The sequence below is a fragment of the Neolamprologus brichardi genome, chromosome 1 (genome assembly GCF_056152115.1).
Source record: "Neolamprologus brichardi isolate AB-2024 chromosome 1, ASM5615211v1, whole genome shotgun sequence".
In the NCBI taxonomy this organism is placed as follows: domain Eukaryota; kingdom Metazoa; phylum Chordata; class Actinopteri; order Cichliformes; family Cichlidae; genus Neolamprologus; species Neolamprologus brichardi.
Window position 1 is genome coordinate 35,617,472 of NC_142104.1, and position 18,328 is coordinate 35,635,799.

At 45.7% G+C, this 18,328-nt stretch overlaps 1 protein-coding gene across 4 annotated transcripts in view; it reads right to left on the reverse strand.

The window, feature by feature from the left end:
- Positions 1-3,308: 3,308 nt before the first annotated feature.
- Positions 3,309-18,328, reverse strand: part of usp32 (ubiquitin specific peptidase 32) — a 70,228-nt gene continuing 55,208 nt past the window's right edge. For all 4 annotated transcript variants that reach the window (XM_087841431.1, XM_087841450.1, XM_087841438.1 and 1 more), the window contains exons 23-34: positions 15,299-15,473; positions 13,518-13,669; positions 11,836-11,947; positions 11,576-11,760; positions 11,305-11,489; positions 10,938-11,024; positions 10,431-10,551; positions 9,758-9,949; positions 9,424-9,649; positions 8,870-9,324; positions 7,706-7,798; positions 3,309-7,451 (exon numbers count right to left, since the gene is read on the reverse strand). In XM_087841431.1, the coding sequence (XP_087697557.1) occupies positions 7,278-7,451; positions 7,706-7,798; positions 8,870-9,324; positions 9,424-9,649; positions 9,758-9,949; positions 10,431-10,551; positions 10,938-11,024; positions 11,305-11,489; positions 11,576-11,760; positions 11,836-11,947; positions 13,518-13,669; positions 15,299-15,473 (2,157 nt within the window). In that variant the 3' untranslated portion in view covers positions 3,309-7,277. The remainder of the gene's footprint in view (positions 7,452-7,705; positions 7,799-8,869; positions 9,325-9,423; positions 9,650-9,757; positions 9,950-10,430; positions 10,552-10,937; positions 11,025-11,304; positions 11,490-11,575; positions 11,761-11,835; positions 11,948-13,517; positions 13,670-15,298; positions 15,474-18,328) is intronic.

Sequence of the window (18,328 nt, forward strand, 5' to 3'; positions counted from 1 at the left end):
AGCACCTCCAAGGCTGGAGATGGAGCAACGCTGAAAGAGAAGACCGGTGAAGGACGCAACACAACAACAATGCTCAGTGGCTAGGATCTAAGAGCACACCACAGCAACCAACACAGTGGCAGAATGACTCACAGAAGCTAAAGCTACAGAAGCTAACTACACCCCATCAGCACAAATTAACGAGCTGCTGATGTATGACCCACACCTAGAATGGCTAACTGAAGGCTGGATAGTCCTGATCCCCAAAGATCCCCAGAGGAGATCAGTCACATCCAACTACCGGCCAATAACCTGTCTCGGCACTACATGGAAGCCCCTTTTAGGCATTATAGCAGTAAGATGGATAGGTGTATGGCTCAATACATAATCAAGGAATTGGCAGAAACACCAGAGGGGCAAAATACCAACCACTGTTGGAGCAGTCTCGCTAGACTTCTAGAGTATCTAGACTGCCTAGAACTGTACAAGATCAGGAATCCTTTCTTCAACCTTTCTTCAGGAACCCGATGGGGGAACAGAGACCAACTAAAAGTCAATACCACAAGTTGCCATCAAGTCTAGGATCTAACACATGCTCTGTCCCAAAAGCTGTTCTGCATAGACCTGAACCCCATGGATGGAGCAGTCGTTAACCACCTCTAGATGGACGACATCAAGCCAGGAGTGAACGAGACACCAACTCACTGATCCACAACAACAACATGGGAATGCCATTGGACTGGACAAGTGTGGTCACATGGTAACAAAGAGAGGGCAACATTGCAGACAGCTACAAGTACCTTTGGGGGGGGTGGGGGGGGGGGGGACACAGAGGCAATTTGGAACCATGAAGAGGCCACCAGGAAAGTTGCAACCAACAAAATAAGAGATACAAGCCACTGACATTGAAACAAGGAAGCTCCTTACCATGCATGGAGTCCAGCACCCTCCAAGGAAGGACCTCACTCTCCTGCAGCAGTGCGGTATGAGTGGTATAAATGAGCCCAGAAGAATCTGGTCTACATCAGAAGGTTGAATCTAGTCAGATATGCAGACCACCTCAACCTTCTGGATGACTTATACGCAAGTGTATTTCAGGCACGTCTAACCAGGAGGAAACTCTGTGGCAGAGCCCATGAAGCTGTGGTTGCAGCCTTACCTCCCCTACAGCAAAGACATTGACTGTATTCCAAATATGGATAAAATAAAGTAACTCAACCTCGACAAAAGTCACTCTGCTGGGTTGGGAAGGCAATATGAAGGAGCCAAGTTAGTTTATTACTACAGTCTGATTATGTTAAACTTGTGGGGTAAATGTGGAACTTTTAGGCCGTTGGCTGCTTTAATCAATTGGGGATCAAGGAACAGCTGAAAGTGTTGGGGTACCTGGGTCTGGTGACCCAGTGGTTTTGATTTTGTTTGTCTATATTCTGTGACTTAGTGTTTCTGTATTTCTAGCTCCCCGAGTTATTTAGTATCTCCAGATTTCCAGTTTTAGGTTTTGTTTATATGCCTTTTCATGTCAGGTTCACACTGCTGTGCTGTTTCCTGTTTTACTTTGACAGTCTGCGTCTGTTAATGTTTCCAGCTGTGCTCTCATCCTGTGTCTCGTTCCCTCTTATCCTTCTCTGTGTTTAAGCTCTGTGTTTTCCTTGGTCTGTTTCACGATCCCTCTCATGCTGTGTGTTCTACCTGTTTAATTCTTGTTAATTTTTCCAGCTGAACCTCCGAGGACCTGGCATCCACATGTGTGGACATCACATTTTGGGTTGTTTAGACCAAAATACTAAGTTTCGCTCTACAAGGGCCTGATATCCACTTATGAGGACGTTATCCTGCCACTGTTCTATCTAAATTTAAAACGAATGTCCTCATGTGTGGACAGTGTTGGGGAGTAACGGAATACATGTACCGCCGTTACGTATTTAAAATACAAAATATGAGTAACTGTATTCCGTTACAGTTACCGTTTAAAAAGGTGGTATTTAGAATACAGTTACTTTGTTGAAATAAATGGATTACACGGCGGTACTTCCCTGTTTCATATTGTGGCGGGTCAGGACTGTTTGGGTTTTGTTTGACAGCTACGTTCTGTTGTTCCAGGCAGCGTTACGGTTGCCAAGGTTACAGGGTGACGCTCTCTCTCTGCGTGTTTCCTGGGTGAGAGAGGCCTTGTTGTTGTTGTTGTGCTAAGCTAATAGGCAGAATGCTACAGGTATAGCTCTAAAGAATGTAGCATCATGGGCAGTGTAGTCCGTGCTGCAGGGAGAATGGACTGCCATACACGTTATGTGTCTGTGAGCGAGGGAGGGAGAAAAAGGAAAAGTACGAGCTGTCATCGAGCAGAAACGGGAGCTGGAAGCATGTAAATATAATAATAACCACTGCAGCCAAGAAGAGAGCCTGACGAGCCCAGTTGTAAGTAAGCTATTAAGACTCGACTGTACACCGTGTTCGTGTTTTCCTCTGAAACAATAAGTTCTGTTGGAGCAGCCTTTCAACGCCTCTCTCTGTCTCTGCTAGCAAAGTTGACCCAGACAACAAAGTAAAGCTAGTTTTCGGCTACGAGCCGACACAGAACCCACCGTATTAGTCAGAGGTCCCTTTACTACGATTCGGAGCCGCGGACCTTCAGTAACAGTAATAAATCACAGCAATAGTACATTCATGTAGTTGTAAACAGCATGATAATATATTAAGTAATCCAAAGTATTCAGAATACGTTACTCTCATTGAGTGACGTAACGGAATACGTTACAGAATACATTTTGGGGCATGTATTCTGTAATCTGTAATTAAATACATTTTAAAAGTAACCTTCCTAACACTGTGTGTGGATCTCATTTTTCTCAGCAACAAACATCAGGTAAAAAACAAAAACAAACAAAAACCTGGTAATTCTTTGTTTTTACATCCATCAGATCCCAGTCAGCCTAAATAGCAAAGAGAAATTAAAAATGCATGCTATGAAAGAGTTCGGGTTGGAGGTTAAGTTAGTTTCCTGTTTTTCTAATAAATCTAAGTTTCTAAGTTTGACCTCCTGCAGTCGGCACTTCGGGTCCATTCCTGCCTGCTGCACACAGCCTTTGACACAAAGGAGCTTAAAAATATATCTCAATGTTGCAGTTAACCAGTCAACTTCTGGCCAAACATAATGAAACACAATAGAGTTGGATCATTTCTGTATGTGTGATGCTTTGCTCCTGCTTGTGGTATTAAATTGAGATGATCAACGAGGCTGTTCTACTTCACAAGTCTACGCAAATTACCTGAAATGTCAGATCAGGGTTGTGACAACAACAACAACAACAACAAAACGACTCTGATGTCATTTCCTTTGCTGAATTTAATTTGTTGCTTGGGTATTTCGTTACAGATCAACAGGATCACTCCATATACACAACTACAGGTACAGTATTTTGTACAGTTCATATTCAAATACATAGTTTTCATTGGCTTATTTACAAAAACACGTTTTGTTTATGTACACGTTTTCATGTCAGTGCAATGTGACTTTCTTCCAACGAACACCTTACAAAAAAGTTTATTAAATTAACACATCTGGTTCACATCAGACAGATATGAACTTAAATAAAAAAAGAGGCTACACACACTGAAAGACAGCTCAGTAGTCGATTGCACCGCCTGACACACTGTGAACTAATCTTCCTGGGGGGCGGGGCTTCAGATGCTAGCCCGATGTTCTACAGAATCCGTGTTTGCCCAGTTTCAGAGAGAGTCCAGTTTCCCTGGGCGTCAAATCCTCGTTCCTGGGTTAGAAAAATTGTGCTGAAAGTAACCCCGACATGAAACATTTCTGCTAAGAAGCTACCGGCCGTTTGAGGGCACAAAAAGAAAGAAGTTGACATCTATTGCACCTTTAAGTAGAGCAAACATCGCAAACTGAGCTCCTCAAGGGACAATTTTTCCTTCGAGTCCTGTGATAACCTTCAACCACAGACAAACTGGACATCGTCTACAGCTCAGTGCAACGGCAGGAGGGTGGAGGGGAGAAGAAGAAGAGCTGGCCAAGCAAACATAAATAACACTCTTATGTACATTTCCATTTGTTCAACAAATGTAATCGTTGCAGAAGGAAATAAAGTTTCATTCAGTGACAGATATATCTCCAAGTACATCCATAACAAAGTCGTCTCGTCACAAATACAGCAGCTAAAAAAGGGAGACGAGGCTCTGCGCTCTAGAAGACGAAGCCGGGCGCCATCGACAGTCTGCCGTCTGTTCACAGTGATTGGACGGAGCCCCCTGACGTGACGGGAGCTCTGCCATTGCTGCTACAAAGCAGACACACAGAACTCTGCAGCTGGAAGCATGCGGTGAAAGTATGGGCTCGTCCGTGTCAAAGAGACCTCAGCAGCCACGTCAAAGCAGCCGAACCTTCAGAGAAAAGGAGGAGCGGCAGCTCTGACTCGGCCCACAGAAACAAATCGTTTGCTCAAACGTTGGCTCCAGTCGTGTAGCGATGCATTTACCGTCCTCACGCAAACAGACTTTGGTTACTTTCCACACGTGAGCACATCTGTCTACGGGGGGCGTGGTTGTTTCCAAATCATTTCCCTGAAAACATCCCGGCAAAAGGTGAAAACGTTCTAAGACACTTATTTGATTTTTCTTAAAACTTTCATAGAACTTCCTGAAAAAACAAGTTTAAATATTTATTCATTTCCACCAGAAACCATCAAACGTTATGCCAGCAGCTAAGAAATGAAATCATTAAAAATGGACACTGTTGCCACTGATCTGTCCACACTGACACGTCACTCGCTTTTGTTGGACACCCATCAGAGTTGGACTGGCCCACTGGAGGAAAAGGGGGAAACTGGTTTAAGATATGAAACACTAAGCTATTAAAATGAGATCGTGAAAGTCCAACTATTGAGACTGGGCATTAAGATCTGCTAGAAATACAGAAGCTGGAGTGAGACCATACAGTTTGTGTTGTGCTTTGATGGTACTCATTCACAAACATGTGGTTTCAGCACCCCTGCTGCAGGACGGGGGCGCCTCACACGGCTCTCCAGGCTCGATACCCAGAAAGGTGAACGCTTGCATTGGTGGTGTCATTCACAAGCAGGCTGCTCATGCACGAGGCAGGGCAGATGTGGCCAAGTGCACAAGCCTATGGAGGCTGTAGCCAGTGAGCTAGCCAACACGTGGTTATCCATAGATTTATTTTTCCCCCTAAAAATAAAAAGTGTTCCAGGAGCATCTATGATCACCTGAGCAGCAGGAGGTGGGACCACTGCAGCAATACTTCACTGCATCTTTATACACTCACACTTCAGGTTTTAGGTGTGCTGAGCGGCATTGAAGCCGAGGCTGAGCCAGAAACATGCTGTTAAAAGGAGCTCTGTTCCTATTACACATTAAAACAACTCAAAACTACAAGATGGAAGCTTTAAAAATGTAATGATGTGGAGTCGGAGAGAAGCGACTGACCAACCCTCTGCAGCCGCTCCGTTGGTCATCGCCTCTCGCTGTGTCTCAAATGAAATACAAACTGTCTGACACAGTGTGTGAACTCTGACAGGTGAGAGAAATCACACACGAGTGAATTTATCGGAGATATTTGTTAGAAATCTGTCCGATCTATGAGTGCACGTCCGCGCTCGACACTGAAGGAGCTCTTCCTTATTTCCTATCGTGCACACACTGGTGCAAAAGTCACTGCTCATATTAAACAGCATGACCTCTGACCTCACAGTCCAGGAAGGTTTATCAGGTCTGTATGAATTGACTGAGAGTAGAAATATGAAATGTGATCGCTTCAGGGACAGAAGTTAAAACAAAGGTGCTTTTCCAACTCCACGTTTGCACGGTGCAACTAAAAGTACCTGAACTGTGAATCATGCAAAGCTGCTGTAGTTGCGTGAAAAAGAAAAAAACCCAACATGTAACACTCATGGTTAACAAAGGCCTCGCTGCCTCTGTGCAAAGTAGCCAAGGTGACACCCGGTGAAGGTTAGAAACTCACCGATCTGTGGGACTCGAATGTGAGCAAAGTACAGAAGTATGCCATATGAGACACAGTAATAAAGGCTAAAGTTGAGCAAATAAAAAAAAATCTCTGGTTCTTCAGTTTTGACACTTTTAAAATAACAAACGGTAAAATAAGTAATTGGCTGTGATGGACGCAGGAAGTCCAGGTTCGGGTCGACAGCAGAGAACTGCAGAGGTTTGCATCAGCCCGTGGAGACGTGCCTGATGTCTACAGGTGGGCCTTTAGGCAGCCTGAAGCAACTCGAAGAAAAAATAAAAAAATAAAGCCGATCCTCTAAAACGACACATTTACATAATCAAACATAAACCGTACATCCTTTTAAATCATGGCACCTGTCCCAAACAAACCCAGATTCTCAGTCGTCGTGGCTACATACTGGTCAACATTGCACAAATCACCGTGGATATTTGGCAGCTGCAGGACCAAACACAGTTTTTGGCAAACGTGCCGAATTTGATGTGAACATCAGGACCCGTGCGTGTCCTGGAAGGGGAGGGGGGTCTCTGTGGGGGTGTTCCTGAAATGTATGTACCGAGTCTCCTACACTAAAAGGAAGCATTTCATGATATTAATACTGTCACAGACTTCTGGGCTCCGGTTGGCTGAAAGAATGCAGGAAGCGATGAGGTAGCGTATGACGCGTGTTTTCCTACTCACACTATCGCTAATAAAACCTCAGCAGAACCATTTGAAAGCTCGCCCTGGCGTCCGTCGTCTCCGCATCGCGTTGACCTGTGGCACTAAATGTGACTGCAGCACACAGTGAGCGCTGGGCCCCGTTGGCATCCGTAGGCCTGCAGGGACTCACAGCTGGAGCACGTCGGGTTTCCCTGCTCAGGTCAAATCGTGACTCTGGGTAGAAAAAGCTTTTGTTTTGAATCCTGACATCACAAGTGATAAGTGCACGATAAAAAAGCAACATCGCTGCATGACTCGGCCGTACTGCCGTACATTCAGAGATGCGTTAGTGTGCAAGTATATTTTACATCTATGTCATGGCGAGGATCACGGGGTGGGAGCTGACGGGAGTTCGTTGGGCTCAGCAAAGTGCACCGGTTGGGTGCTTTCACAGGGAGGGGCTTCGCTGTTGTCTTAGCGAACCTTTTCACCGATCCGTGTTTGCAGTCGAGTTTAGAAAGAGCTGCGAAGCAGCCGCAAAGACGGCGTGCGGTTCAACTGTCAGCCGTTCGTGAGATCTTCTGGCGCTTCCTATTCAGAGCAGCAGGCTGAAAGAGGCGAGCGGGCGTAGTGCTGGCTGATGGAAGACGAGCTGCGGTCACTGGAGGACGCAGTATTTCTTGTAGTCTGACTCAAAGTCTTCGTCCATGCTACTGGTGTCGGCCATCTTCTTGCCATCGATCTTTGGCAGGAACTGGGAGTAGTTGACTCCCTGCTGCTCGTAGAAGAGAATGTAGGCCGAGTCGGTGTCGATCTCCTCGGAGTGCACTTCCTGTAAATGAAAAAACAAATAAAGCGGAGTGTCGTTACAGCGTGGTCGCATTTGGGGTGTCGACAGAGCCAAACCTTTCCTTACATCACAAGAGTGAGACAGACTGCTGTCTGCCCGGCGTGTGCAGAGCTGAAAGAGGAGTGTGAGCAGCACACTGAGCAGCAAATTGAGTCTATGGAGGTCGTACTGGATGTGTGCTAGTTAACTAGTTACTTCGTACCTGCAGACAGTAATGGAGGTGTGCTGGTCCTTACCTTACAGCTGCTGTCATTGTAACAGTACCATTTCCCATTGGGGTTTTTGGCATATGTCACGTAGTGGCCTCCTCCCAATATTCCTGAATGGCACTGGAGAGATGAAGCAGAACAACATTCAGGATTGTCTGACTGTTCTCTAGGGCTGCCACAAACGATTATTTTGATAGTCGACTAATCAGATCATCATCCATTGGACGTAAAACTACAGCTTATTGCACCAGCAGCATCTGCTCTTATATAACTATCATTAGCTTACAGCTTTAAGTGTTTAAGGTATGTGCTAACTAAACATAAAGACAAGATGATAGTTTATTAAATTTTAATGACATCTGCAGATTGTTTCGTTGAAGTTTAATAAACTCCTTGCTATCTAAAATATAACAGGACACCGGAGTAAATTCTGCAGCATCTCACACTTCTGATAATCAGCTGTCTGCTTGATGTTTATTCAGCTGTGTAAAAACTATAACTTTAATCTCAGCCAAACCGATTTACTCAGGAACAAATAAAATACTAAAAAAAGCCAAACAATAACATTTTTAAGTTATCTAAGTGACTTATATATCATGTTTAACCTGAGTAGTGAAAGACGGCGGTGGGTTTAAAGCCGGGAGTCCGGTGTTCTCACGGCTCTAGTTAGCCTAGCCCCCGGCTAGCTATCGAGCTAGTGGCTAACAGACGTCTCCGAAAACGTCGGAGCGCTTTTGAAAATATGTGGTGTCTTGATAAACTGAGCAGATATTTGAGGTTTACACAGCTACATTCTCGACTGAAAATATGTTAAACGTTTATTTTGTGACCCAGAAAGAATAATAAGAGTAATATTAAAACTAACTAGCTGCCGCCATTGTTGGAAACTGAGCTGGGCCGCGCTATGGATTCTGGGACACAGCTTCTTCTTCTTCTTCGGGGTTTAACGGCAGCTGGCATCCTTGTACATGCAGTGCTGCCATCTTCTGTTTCAGTCCGTTATTACACTCTTAAATCCTACTACTTATTCCTGCGTCTTTTGTGATCTTACAAAGCTTCAAACGACGCGTCGACTATTAAATCAGTCGTCGACGATTTTATAGTCGACGTAATCGTGACTAGTCGACTAATCGTGGCAGCCCTACTGTTCTCACCGCCCGTATGCCAGCGTGCCCACAGCGCCCGACTTACTGATATTGCATAGAGGTTGTATATGGCATCCAAACACATGTTGTCTCTGTGCTGCAGCAGAGCGCCGTCCGGCTCCGTGCTGCTCTCCGTGCTGCAGTCTGAGCACAGCCCGTTGGTGTCTCCGTTCACCAGGACCACGTCACAGTGGCTGCTGGACGCTTCGCTACCGGAGGACGATTCTGATGTAACGCCCTCTCCTGACCCCTGAAGCCCTGACGCTCCTCCTGCTGCTGGACCCTCCGGGTCTGCCTGCGGTGCATCGTCTCTCAATTCGGCCTCAGAATTAGCTGCTCCGTCCAGGTTCTCCTTGCTGTTGGAGAGGCGATGTCTGCTGCCCAACTGGGGAAGGCGCAACCGACCTGGTCTGCGGCCTCCGCTCCCGGCCTTCGGGCTGCCAGACGGGCTACTGTTCCGGCTGAGAGAGGGAGCAGACTTCCTGCTTGAAGCTGGGGAAGCTGTTGGGGAAGCAGCAGTGTTAAAGCATTAGTACTTCAATTTTCACATTCTTTAAAAAACACAAACAGTGATAAAAGTCTTTACTGGACATGCCGTACCTTTGGGGAGGTTGCCAAAGCCAGCGGGTGCAGAGATGGAGGACAGGTTGTCTTCTCCGACCCTCAGCAGATCCTCGCTCTCACTGCGGGAGTGGAGGCAGCGATGCTCGAGATCCCTGGGAGCCAGGAAGGCGCTGGGGTCAAAATTCTCCCGTGGAAACTTGACGATCTTTTGGGACTTGATCCAGCGACCGTTCACAAACTGGAAGCGCTTCAAGTGGACAATCTACACAAGTGGACACATGTCAGACACCGTCTCTAAATTGATTTCACGTGAGAACATTAAATGCTACCAACACGCATCGTTTCACATAAAACACTCGAGTCTCCTGACCAGTATGGGCGGCAGCCTCCAGAGGTCCAGCTTCTTGGTGGCCAGTCGGTGGGTCTTGCACTTGGAGCAGTAGTAGAGTTCGTCCTCTCCCAGCTCCTCCTCGCTGGTGAAAGCCTTCAGACAGCTGTCCAAGCTGATGGGCTCAGCCTGAGCTCGCCGAGACTGCTCCACGCTGCAGTGCTCCTCCACAATCTGCAGGGAGAGGAGCGCGATGCATGACGGAGGATGATGAGACGAGAGCAGACACTCGGGGAAACAGCTGCCAGGTGTCGTTTTAGATAAAGCCGAGCAAAGTGCAACTTTTCAAAGGTCTTTTTAATGCATCTAACAAGTTTTATTGCTCAGAAACTCATTTTTCCCAGAATTCACAGGAACCACAGCACTTACCGACACACCTCGAAGGATCCTGGACTCTTTAATCTGACATTTACTGACTCACTGACGCCTCCATGTGGCCAAACTCTGAATTGCACCATATTCTGGTTTGCATAGCGATCATTACAGAGGACCAACTGGACCCTGATGTAGAATTGCTAATATAACAGTGTGAGATATGAAAGCAGTGTTGCTGCTCATCACTCCTCCTGTAACTCGAAGTGACTTTTTCTCTGCCTGAATTGGTGTGTGTGTGTGTGTGTGTGTGTGTGTGCGTGTGCGTGTATGTGTCCTTTACCCTCTCCTGGGAGGTCTGGTAGCGGAGATGCAGGGCAGTTGGATCCCAGTCTACAGCTATGTAAGCATTTCCTACAGCAGCTCGGTCTTCTGTGCACTCTATCGTGCAGCCTCTGCAGAACCTGCAAACACACAGATGTGCAGTACAGATGTGTGAGTTTTGCACAGTTACAACAAATCAAATGTCTACTCCCACTTTAAGCTGTATGTAAGCCTGAATTTCACAACTTCAGGACAATGGAGGTCCGGTTTATTTTGCCACAGCTGCACTCTCACTTTAAGCACACAAACAACAAAACTCTGTATTTCCAGTATTGTAATTCAGCAGGAGACGGCGTGCGTGGCGTCTATCTTAGATATTAGCTGCAGCATTTGCACGCTGGAGGCACCACACAGGTGATAGCAGGGAGCTGCGTCACACAGCTGAGCTTTTGCATACACCTCAGAGCTGCAGAGCATGTGTGAAAACGGCGTTAGTCGCGAGCGTCTGTATCTGAAACGCTCTTACCTGTACCACGGACACCAGGCACACGAGTTTCCATCCTTGCCCACGACCCTCAGAGTAAAGGGGTACTGATAGCCCATGCTGTCATCACTGCACGTTAAAAGAAGACAAAAATGTCAACAAACTTGTAACAAAGTTATTTTTTCCTTCCAAAATTAAATTACATTAAACAAGGGAAGTGGCACGGATCAGCTGATCCGACCTGATCCTGATTGCATCAGAGTCCACGACAGACCTGCTGCCTCTGTTTAACAGAGGAGAGCAACAGAAGCAGTCTGGAGGTTCGCTCGTGTTCACAGGAGGATAAATGCTTGTTACTCAGAATCACAGGAGTGTTTCTCTAATAAAGAGATTGGTAGGAGGAAGTTACCAGTCCTGGGCGTGGTTGCTGGCCTCCTGTGGGGGCAGGGGACTGGCCAGTCTGGACACCTGGATCCAGACGGCGTCGTACAGGTCCTTCTTACTGGTGTGCACAGTGCAGGGAACAATGAGCGGCATGCCGAACAGACTGGGTCGGTTCTTCTGAGACGACAGGAAGTACAACTCTGTGCGCATCTAAAGCGGGGCGCACAAACATTTACATGTTACGTCTGCAACAACCATAAAATGACGCTGCGTTTGTTTTTCCTACGACTTCTCACCATCTTCCTGTGCATAGCGATGATGTATCCAATAAAGGGGCTCTCGTGCACCGGTGTGATGTGTCCATTGGCGACCCCGTTGGCCAGAGGCGTCTCAGGGCTGCAGGGCCCGCCGTTAGGGATGAGGTCGAGCTTACTGCCCATGTGCCCATTGGCAGCTGTGTTGTTGGCTATCGGTGTGATATCTGATGGAGGAGGGGAGAAATGAGGAACTCGCAGACAGCTCTCTGGCGAGTGCGCAGACGTGTAAGATGACTCACCTGTCAGTGTGGGCGAGCTCAGTGATGTTGGCGAACCCGGCACCGGGACCTCGAACGCACACAGGAAGCCGTTGACAGACAGACGGACCTTCTGGTTATCCTGAGGGAAGTTCTGAAAACCGAAGGTCACCACATAAGACTGCAGCAATAAACACGCCTACATGCAAACATCTCAGCAGTCCTACGAGTTTATTACAGGCCGGTGTGCCACACGTCTAAAACCTCGGTAGGACTTGGTGGGCTAAATGGCGTCTGCAGCAGCAGCTGCGCGTTTCCATGCAGCCATATAACAACTTCCCTTCATTGGCTTCCTGTTAAATCCAGAATTCAAAATCCTGCTCCTCACATACAAGGTCTTAAATAATCAGGCCCCATCTTATCTTAATGACCTTGTAGTACCATATCACCCTATTAGAGCACTTCGCTCCCGCTCTGCAGGCCTACTTGTTGTTCCTAGAGTATTTAAAAGTAGAATGGGAGGCAGAGCCTTCAGTTTTCAGGCCCCTCTTCTGTGGAACCAGCTTCCAGTTTGGATTCAGGAGACAGACACTATCTCTACTTTCAAGATTAGGCTTCAAACTTTCCTTTTTGCTAAAGCATATAGTTAGGGCTGGACCAGGTGACCCTGAATCCTCCCTTAGTTATGCTGCAATAGATGTAGGCTGCCGGGGATTCCCATGATGCATTGAGTTTTTCCTTTCCAGTCACCTTTCTCACTCACTATGTGTTAACAGACCTCTCTGTATTGAATCATGTCTGTTATTAACCTCTGTCTCTCTTCCACAGCATGTCTTTATCCTGTCTTCCTTCTCTCACTCCAACCAATCACAGCAGATGGCCCCGCCCCTCCCTGAGCCTGGTTCTGCTGGAGGTTTCTTCCTGTTAAAAGGGAGTTTTTCCTTCCCACTGTCGCCAAAGTGCTGCTCATAGGGGGTCATATGATTGTTGGGTTTTTCTCTGTATCTATGAAGCTATATAAATAAAATTGAATTGAATTGAACAACTGGACGACGTGCTGCAGCAGCACTCACATCCTCTGACACTTTTTATCTTTGATCGTGTTCGACGTTTCAGCTGTTAATTGTGGAGCGCTCTCGCTGCGCCGCATACGATCGCCTAAAATATCAAGATTCTTATTATGGACACAAAATACACCTGACAGAGGAAACGTCACCATGTGGACTGATGGACAAATGAGTGTTAAAAACACTACAAGGTTAGAGTTAGTAACATGTGTGAGTGTGTACGGTCATGGATTGAACACATTACGCCCCCCACCAAGAACCAACCACAGCGTCTGGCACAGACGGGCCCTTTATGTTGTCCAGGAGAGCGACCACCACCTCCACCCCCACAGCGACATTTCCACACACCAATGAGACAACGCGGCCAAAGTGTCTCCAACCCACACGCCTCAATTATGCATGTACCGTGGCTTTCCTGATGGCTGCTGTGAGCACGTCTGAACCAAACTGTGAGGAACATTAACATAACGTGATCACGTCTCACTGAGAAGAGCATGAGGTTACAAGTGTTACGAGATACGAGCGTTACTCACGCATTTGTAGTTTTTAAGTATAAATCGTGACCTAACGGATCCTTTATTTTAACGTCGTCTTGTGCCGCGTGGCGCTCAGATTAAGTGTGAGACGAGGCGTTTAGCGTCAGCGTGGTGTGAATACCTTGATGTTAGAAGAATGGACCTCAGCCAGGAGGATCTGCTCGGGCTTCAGGCTGCACAGTTCACTCAGCTGTTTCTTCAGCCCGGTGTACTTCTCGTCCATGTTCAACCTCAGGCCGTAGCGCACGGGCGTGGAGCCGTCCAGCTTGATAACTACAGACACATCGCAGCACAACAGAATTTGTTCTTTAATAAAGATTTTTTTAATGATCACACAGCACATTTTTATAGATTCACTTTCAGCAGAGTGTGAGAGAATGAAACAGCGAAAGGTGGACCTCCTATAAGAAGGACACATTACTGCTGTAGGGCTTCAGACAGGCTGAACAAGGGAAACATGGTCAGGTCTTACGTCCAGGCTGGAAACATGAAAGATCTTTGTGTACAGTCACACTTCCGGCGAGGCTGCTGGACACTGGCGCCACCGGGCCCTCTGACCACCACCAGTAGGCAACGGGTGAACGGCCGAGACTGTCGGAGCCGGGGCTCGAACCGGCAACCTTCCGATTACAAGACGAACTAGCCATTTCCAGTAGGATAGAAGCTTAAATCATCGCAAACTGGCTTCTCAAACCTGTCATTGAGTTCAATGCACTAAAATGACCTACAGAATGACCTGATGTCAGTTTCGTGGAGCAGCTTTGTGGATGTGGTGGGATGGGAGAACAAATCTGCAGCAACTGTGTTGTTCCATCATGTCAATAAGGACCAAAATCTGAGACACTAAGAATTTTATTCTGAAGCAAAAAGGGAGTCCAGCCCAGTGCTAACCAGTCTGCCTCCACCTTTAACAACCATTAACCCTTTAAGACCTACCATAGAACCAAGTCCGCCAGAGCTTATATTATATGTTTACATGCTGTGGAGCCATTTTTGGGAGCATTTCAAGTTGATATACATCAATACAACCATTACAGCCTAAATTTTAATAATATGTCTGCATTAAGTGCATAGTAATTACATAAATTGCAAAAAAATGCAATAAACTACAAAAATATTTAAAATCGTTTTTGTTTTTTTAACATATATTTCTAGTTAGAGAAATTTAAGAGGCTTATCCCTCAAAACTGTAAATACAAAAAAGTTGCACAAAATAGTTTCCCACCACAGGAAATTTATTTTAAGTGTCTTCATAGTTTTATTTTTGAAATACACCAATTTTTATACACTGCAGGAAAAACAAAAATAAATATTATAATGCAAATTTGCAAAAAAAAGCAGCATATGCATCAAAATAAACTATTTCCAGCAGCAATATGAGTCCTAAGCATCCCAGAAACCACACAGAAAGTCATAAAGTCAAACATAACTTTTAAAAACACCAGTATAGGCTCATGAGGCCCTGATGGTAAAGAACTACATTTCCGCAAAATGACATCACTTCCAGTTTCGGGCAGGTCATGGCGGACATGCCATAGTTCGCGTTGATGGACGTAGGAAGTGTTATGAACAGCTGATCGGATCAGCAAAGCGTGTTTCTGGAATATTATGTTTTTGTTGCTGCAAGTGCTTTTTATGCAGTTTTTGCAAAGCTATATGTGGAAGGAAACTGTGACCGAGGACAAGCTGATGGCATAAGATGTAAGTACAACTCCTCCGGTTTCATATGCAAAAAAAATATTGTGCTAGCTCACGTGGTTGCAGAGCTACCGGGATTTAAAAATAGTTACGCAAAACGGAGCGTGCTGCTCTGACCGGTTTTAAAGGGTTAACACTGATCAGCTCTGCAGCAGGAAACATTAACTTGAAGCACAGCTGATTTCTGTTCATCGGCCTGCTCACCGGTGATCTCCAGATGCATGGAGCTGTCCATGGGCAGAGGCAGAGACAGGAAGTTGAAGGGATCGAAGCGAGCGCTGATGTGGCCGCAGGTCTTACACTTCACCTGAGACTTGAGCTGTCCGTGGAACAGATCGACCACGATGGAGCGGTTCCTACGCAGGTGATTCTCCCACGCCTGAGAGGAGAAAGCATAGCAGACCGTCACCAGATCATACTGTTAACTCTGTAAATCCCAACATCAATACGGTGCCTTATCCTCCGATTCAGACAAACAGCAAAGGCTGTGATCGAACATCGACATCCCTCTAAAGAGGGGGGGGGGGGCTCGCTCTTCAGCTGAGACCACAAAGCCCGAGGATAGAAGTCAGAGCTCCCGACAGAGTTAGCTGAAATAGTTCAGCTACAGTTACTGTACCGTTATAAGACTAGTTAATGCCACTTTAACAACACAGGGAAGTCCTTCCCTCTGAAGACGTCCTTTCTTTCTTTTTCTTGATGTGGTAACAAATAACTAAACACCAACAGATAAAATGTGATTTGTGCCACTGCAGACACCGACCTGTGACCTTTTGTGTTTCAGAAAAATAAACAAATAGTATAAAAAGACAGTAAATATGATTTGAAGTGAGGACAATGAGTGTTTAAGCTCACGTCTTTCTTATTGTTTTTGAAAAGCAGCCCATCACACTCCCACCACCCTGTCTGACTGTTGCTGTCATGTTCTTGCTGTGTTAGTTACACACCACATGTAACGCAACCCAAACCTTCCAGGAAGTTCCACTGTTGTCTCGTCAGTCCATTTCCCCAGAAGCGATCATCAGAATGTTTTTGGCTAAATGTGAGACGAGCCTTTGTGCTCTTCGGTTCGCGTCTCATTAAAAACTAAAACCAGAAGGGATTTCTTTAAACACAGATGCCATTTTTTCTCAATCTCTTCCTCATTGTTGAATCGTGACCTCTGACCTGCAGTTCTTTGTTGTTCTGGTGTGCTGGTGACCTCCTGGATGAGTCTCAGCCTGGCTGATCCTGGAAGCTTCACCGCTGTTCCCAGTTTTCCCCTTTGTGGATCATTACTGTCACTTACTGGAGTCCCAAAGCCTTACAACTTACTTTGTCATCCTTTCCTCAATGAAAGGTGTCAGTGACCTTGTTTCTCATCAGTTTCTTTAGATTGTTGCTTTTTTAACAAAGCAGGCTGGAAGATTTTACAGAGGTTCTGTTAAGGTGACTTATAGTAATCAGTTAATTAAAAATATAACAGTTGGCAGCTTTTCCCTTAATCACAGATGAAGTCAACATTTAAAAACTGCAGTTTGTATTTACTTCACTTCTCTTTGTCTAATAATAAAAATGATTTGGTGATCTAAAAACAGAAATCAGCAAATGTAACCAACAATAAGCAGTGTTGGGGAGTAACAGAGTACATGTACCAGCGTTATTTAAAATACAAAACACGAGTAACTGTATTCTGTTACAGTTACGTTTAAAAAGGCTGTATTCACAATACAGTTACTTTGTTGAAATAAAGGGATTACTCGGCGGTCTTTTCCTGTGTCATGCGTTAGGCCGCCCCCTCTCTATTTCTTCATAATTCCACGTCGGTGGAAACCCAAACAAAACACGCGAGGCTCTAATGCCCGTGTCTCAATCTCACAGCTCATAATGACGTGAAGGAATATTTTTTAAATTATTGTTCAAAAATGATTTAATATGAAGGCAACAGGCAGAGTGTTACAGTCCAGTTGTAAGTAAGCTGTTAAGACTCGACTGTACACCGTGTTCGTGTTTTCCTCTGAAACAATAAGTTCTGTTGGAGCAGCCTTTCAACGCCTCTCTCTGTCTCTGCTAGCAAAGTCGACCCAGTGAAGTAAAGCTAGTTTTCGGCTACGAGCCCAACACGAACCCGACGTATTAGCCAGAGGTCCCTTTACTACGGTTCGGAGCCGCGGACCTGTTTTATATACGCGCAGAATAGTTTTCTATACGAGATCACTGCAGAAAGTGCAGCCTTACCTAATGTCCACCTACTGTTACTCATTTACATTAAGATTTAAACATCTAGTTGGTGTTGGTGTGGAGAGTAACCTTCAGTAATAGTAATAAATCACAGCAATAGTACATTCATGTAGTTGTAAACAGCATGATAATATATTAAGTAATCCAAAGTATTCAGTAGGGATGGGTACCGGTATCCGGTGCCATGATGGCACCGGTTCTGACATAAACGGTAGTAACCAGACAGAAAAGCAGCGCACATTTCTGTGCTTTATTTTCCTGAGCTGTGATACACTTTAGATTCTAGCCAATCATTTTACGTTTCCGAGGATAGTAGGCGGGTCCAGGTACGTACGTTCTTTTAGAGCAGAGCTACAGATTAAAAACGCCCAAGACGAAGCTGTCAAAGTCTGGCTGTACTTCACAGCAAAAGATGCAAACTCAGCAGCTGCAACAAGTGCTTTAAGCTGATACTGTGATACTGTCAAAGGAGGTAACACCTCAAATCTGATGAAACACCTGGCGACGCATAGTGTTTTTGTTAAAAGCCGAAAAATGCGCCGTATTTGATAGCTTGCTGCCAGACCTCACACCGAGCACATCTACTGCAGGTGTGGTGCCTGTTATCGACCCAGAGTTAGCAACATCCCCCAAAAACCCGAAGAGGAGAGTCCTGGCCCCTAGCCCTGCCAGTGTAGCAGAAATGATGAGGATGATGATGATTAAGCACCGGCACCGTTTCAAAAGTACCGGTTTGGCACCGGTATCGGATAAAACCTAAACGATACCCATCCCTAGTATTCAGAATACGTTACTCTCATTGAGTAACGTAACGGAATATGTTACAAAATACATTTTGGGGCATGTAATCTGTAATCTGTAGTGGAACACATTTGAAAAGTAACCTGACAACTTAACATACAACAATAATGTAACCAGTGTCTGAGCAGAAGCTTCCTGTTAAATATGCACGTGCACGTGAGAGAGCAGCGGTGGCCAGTGGACAGCTGTGATCAGCCAGAAAACATGAAACCT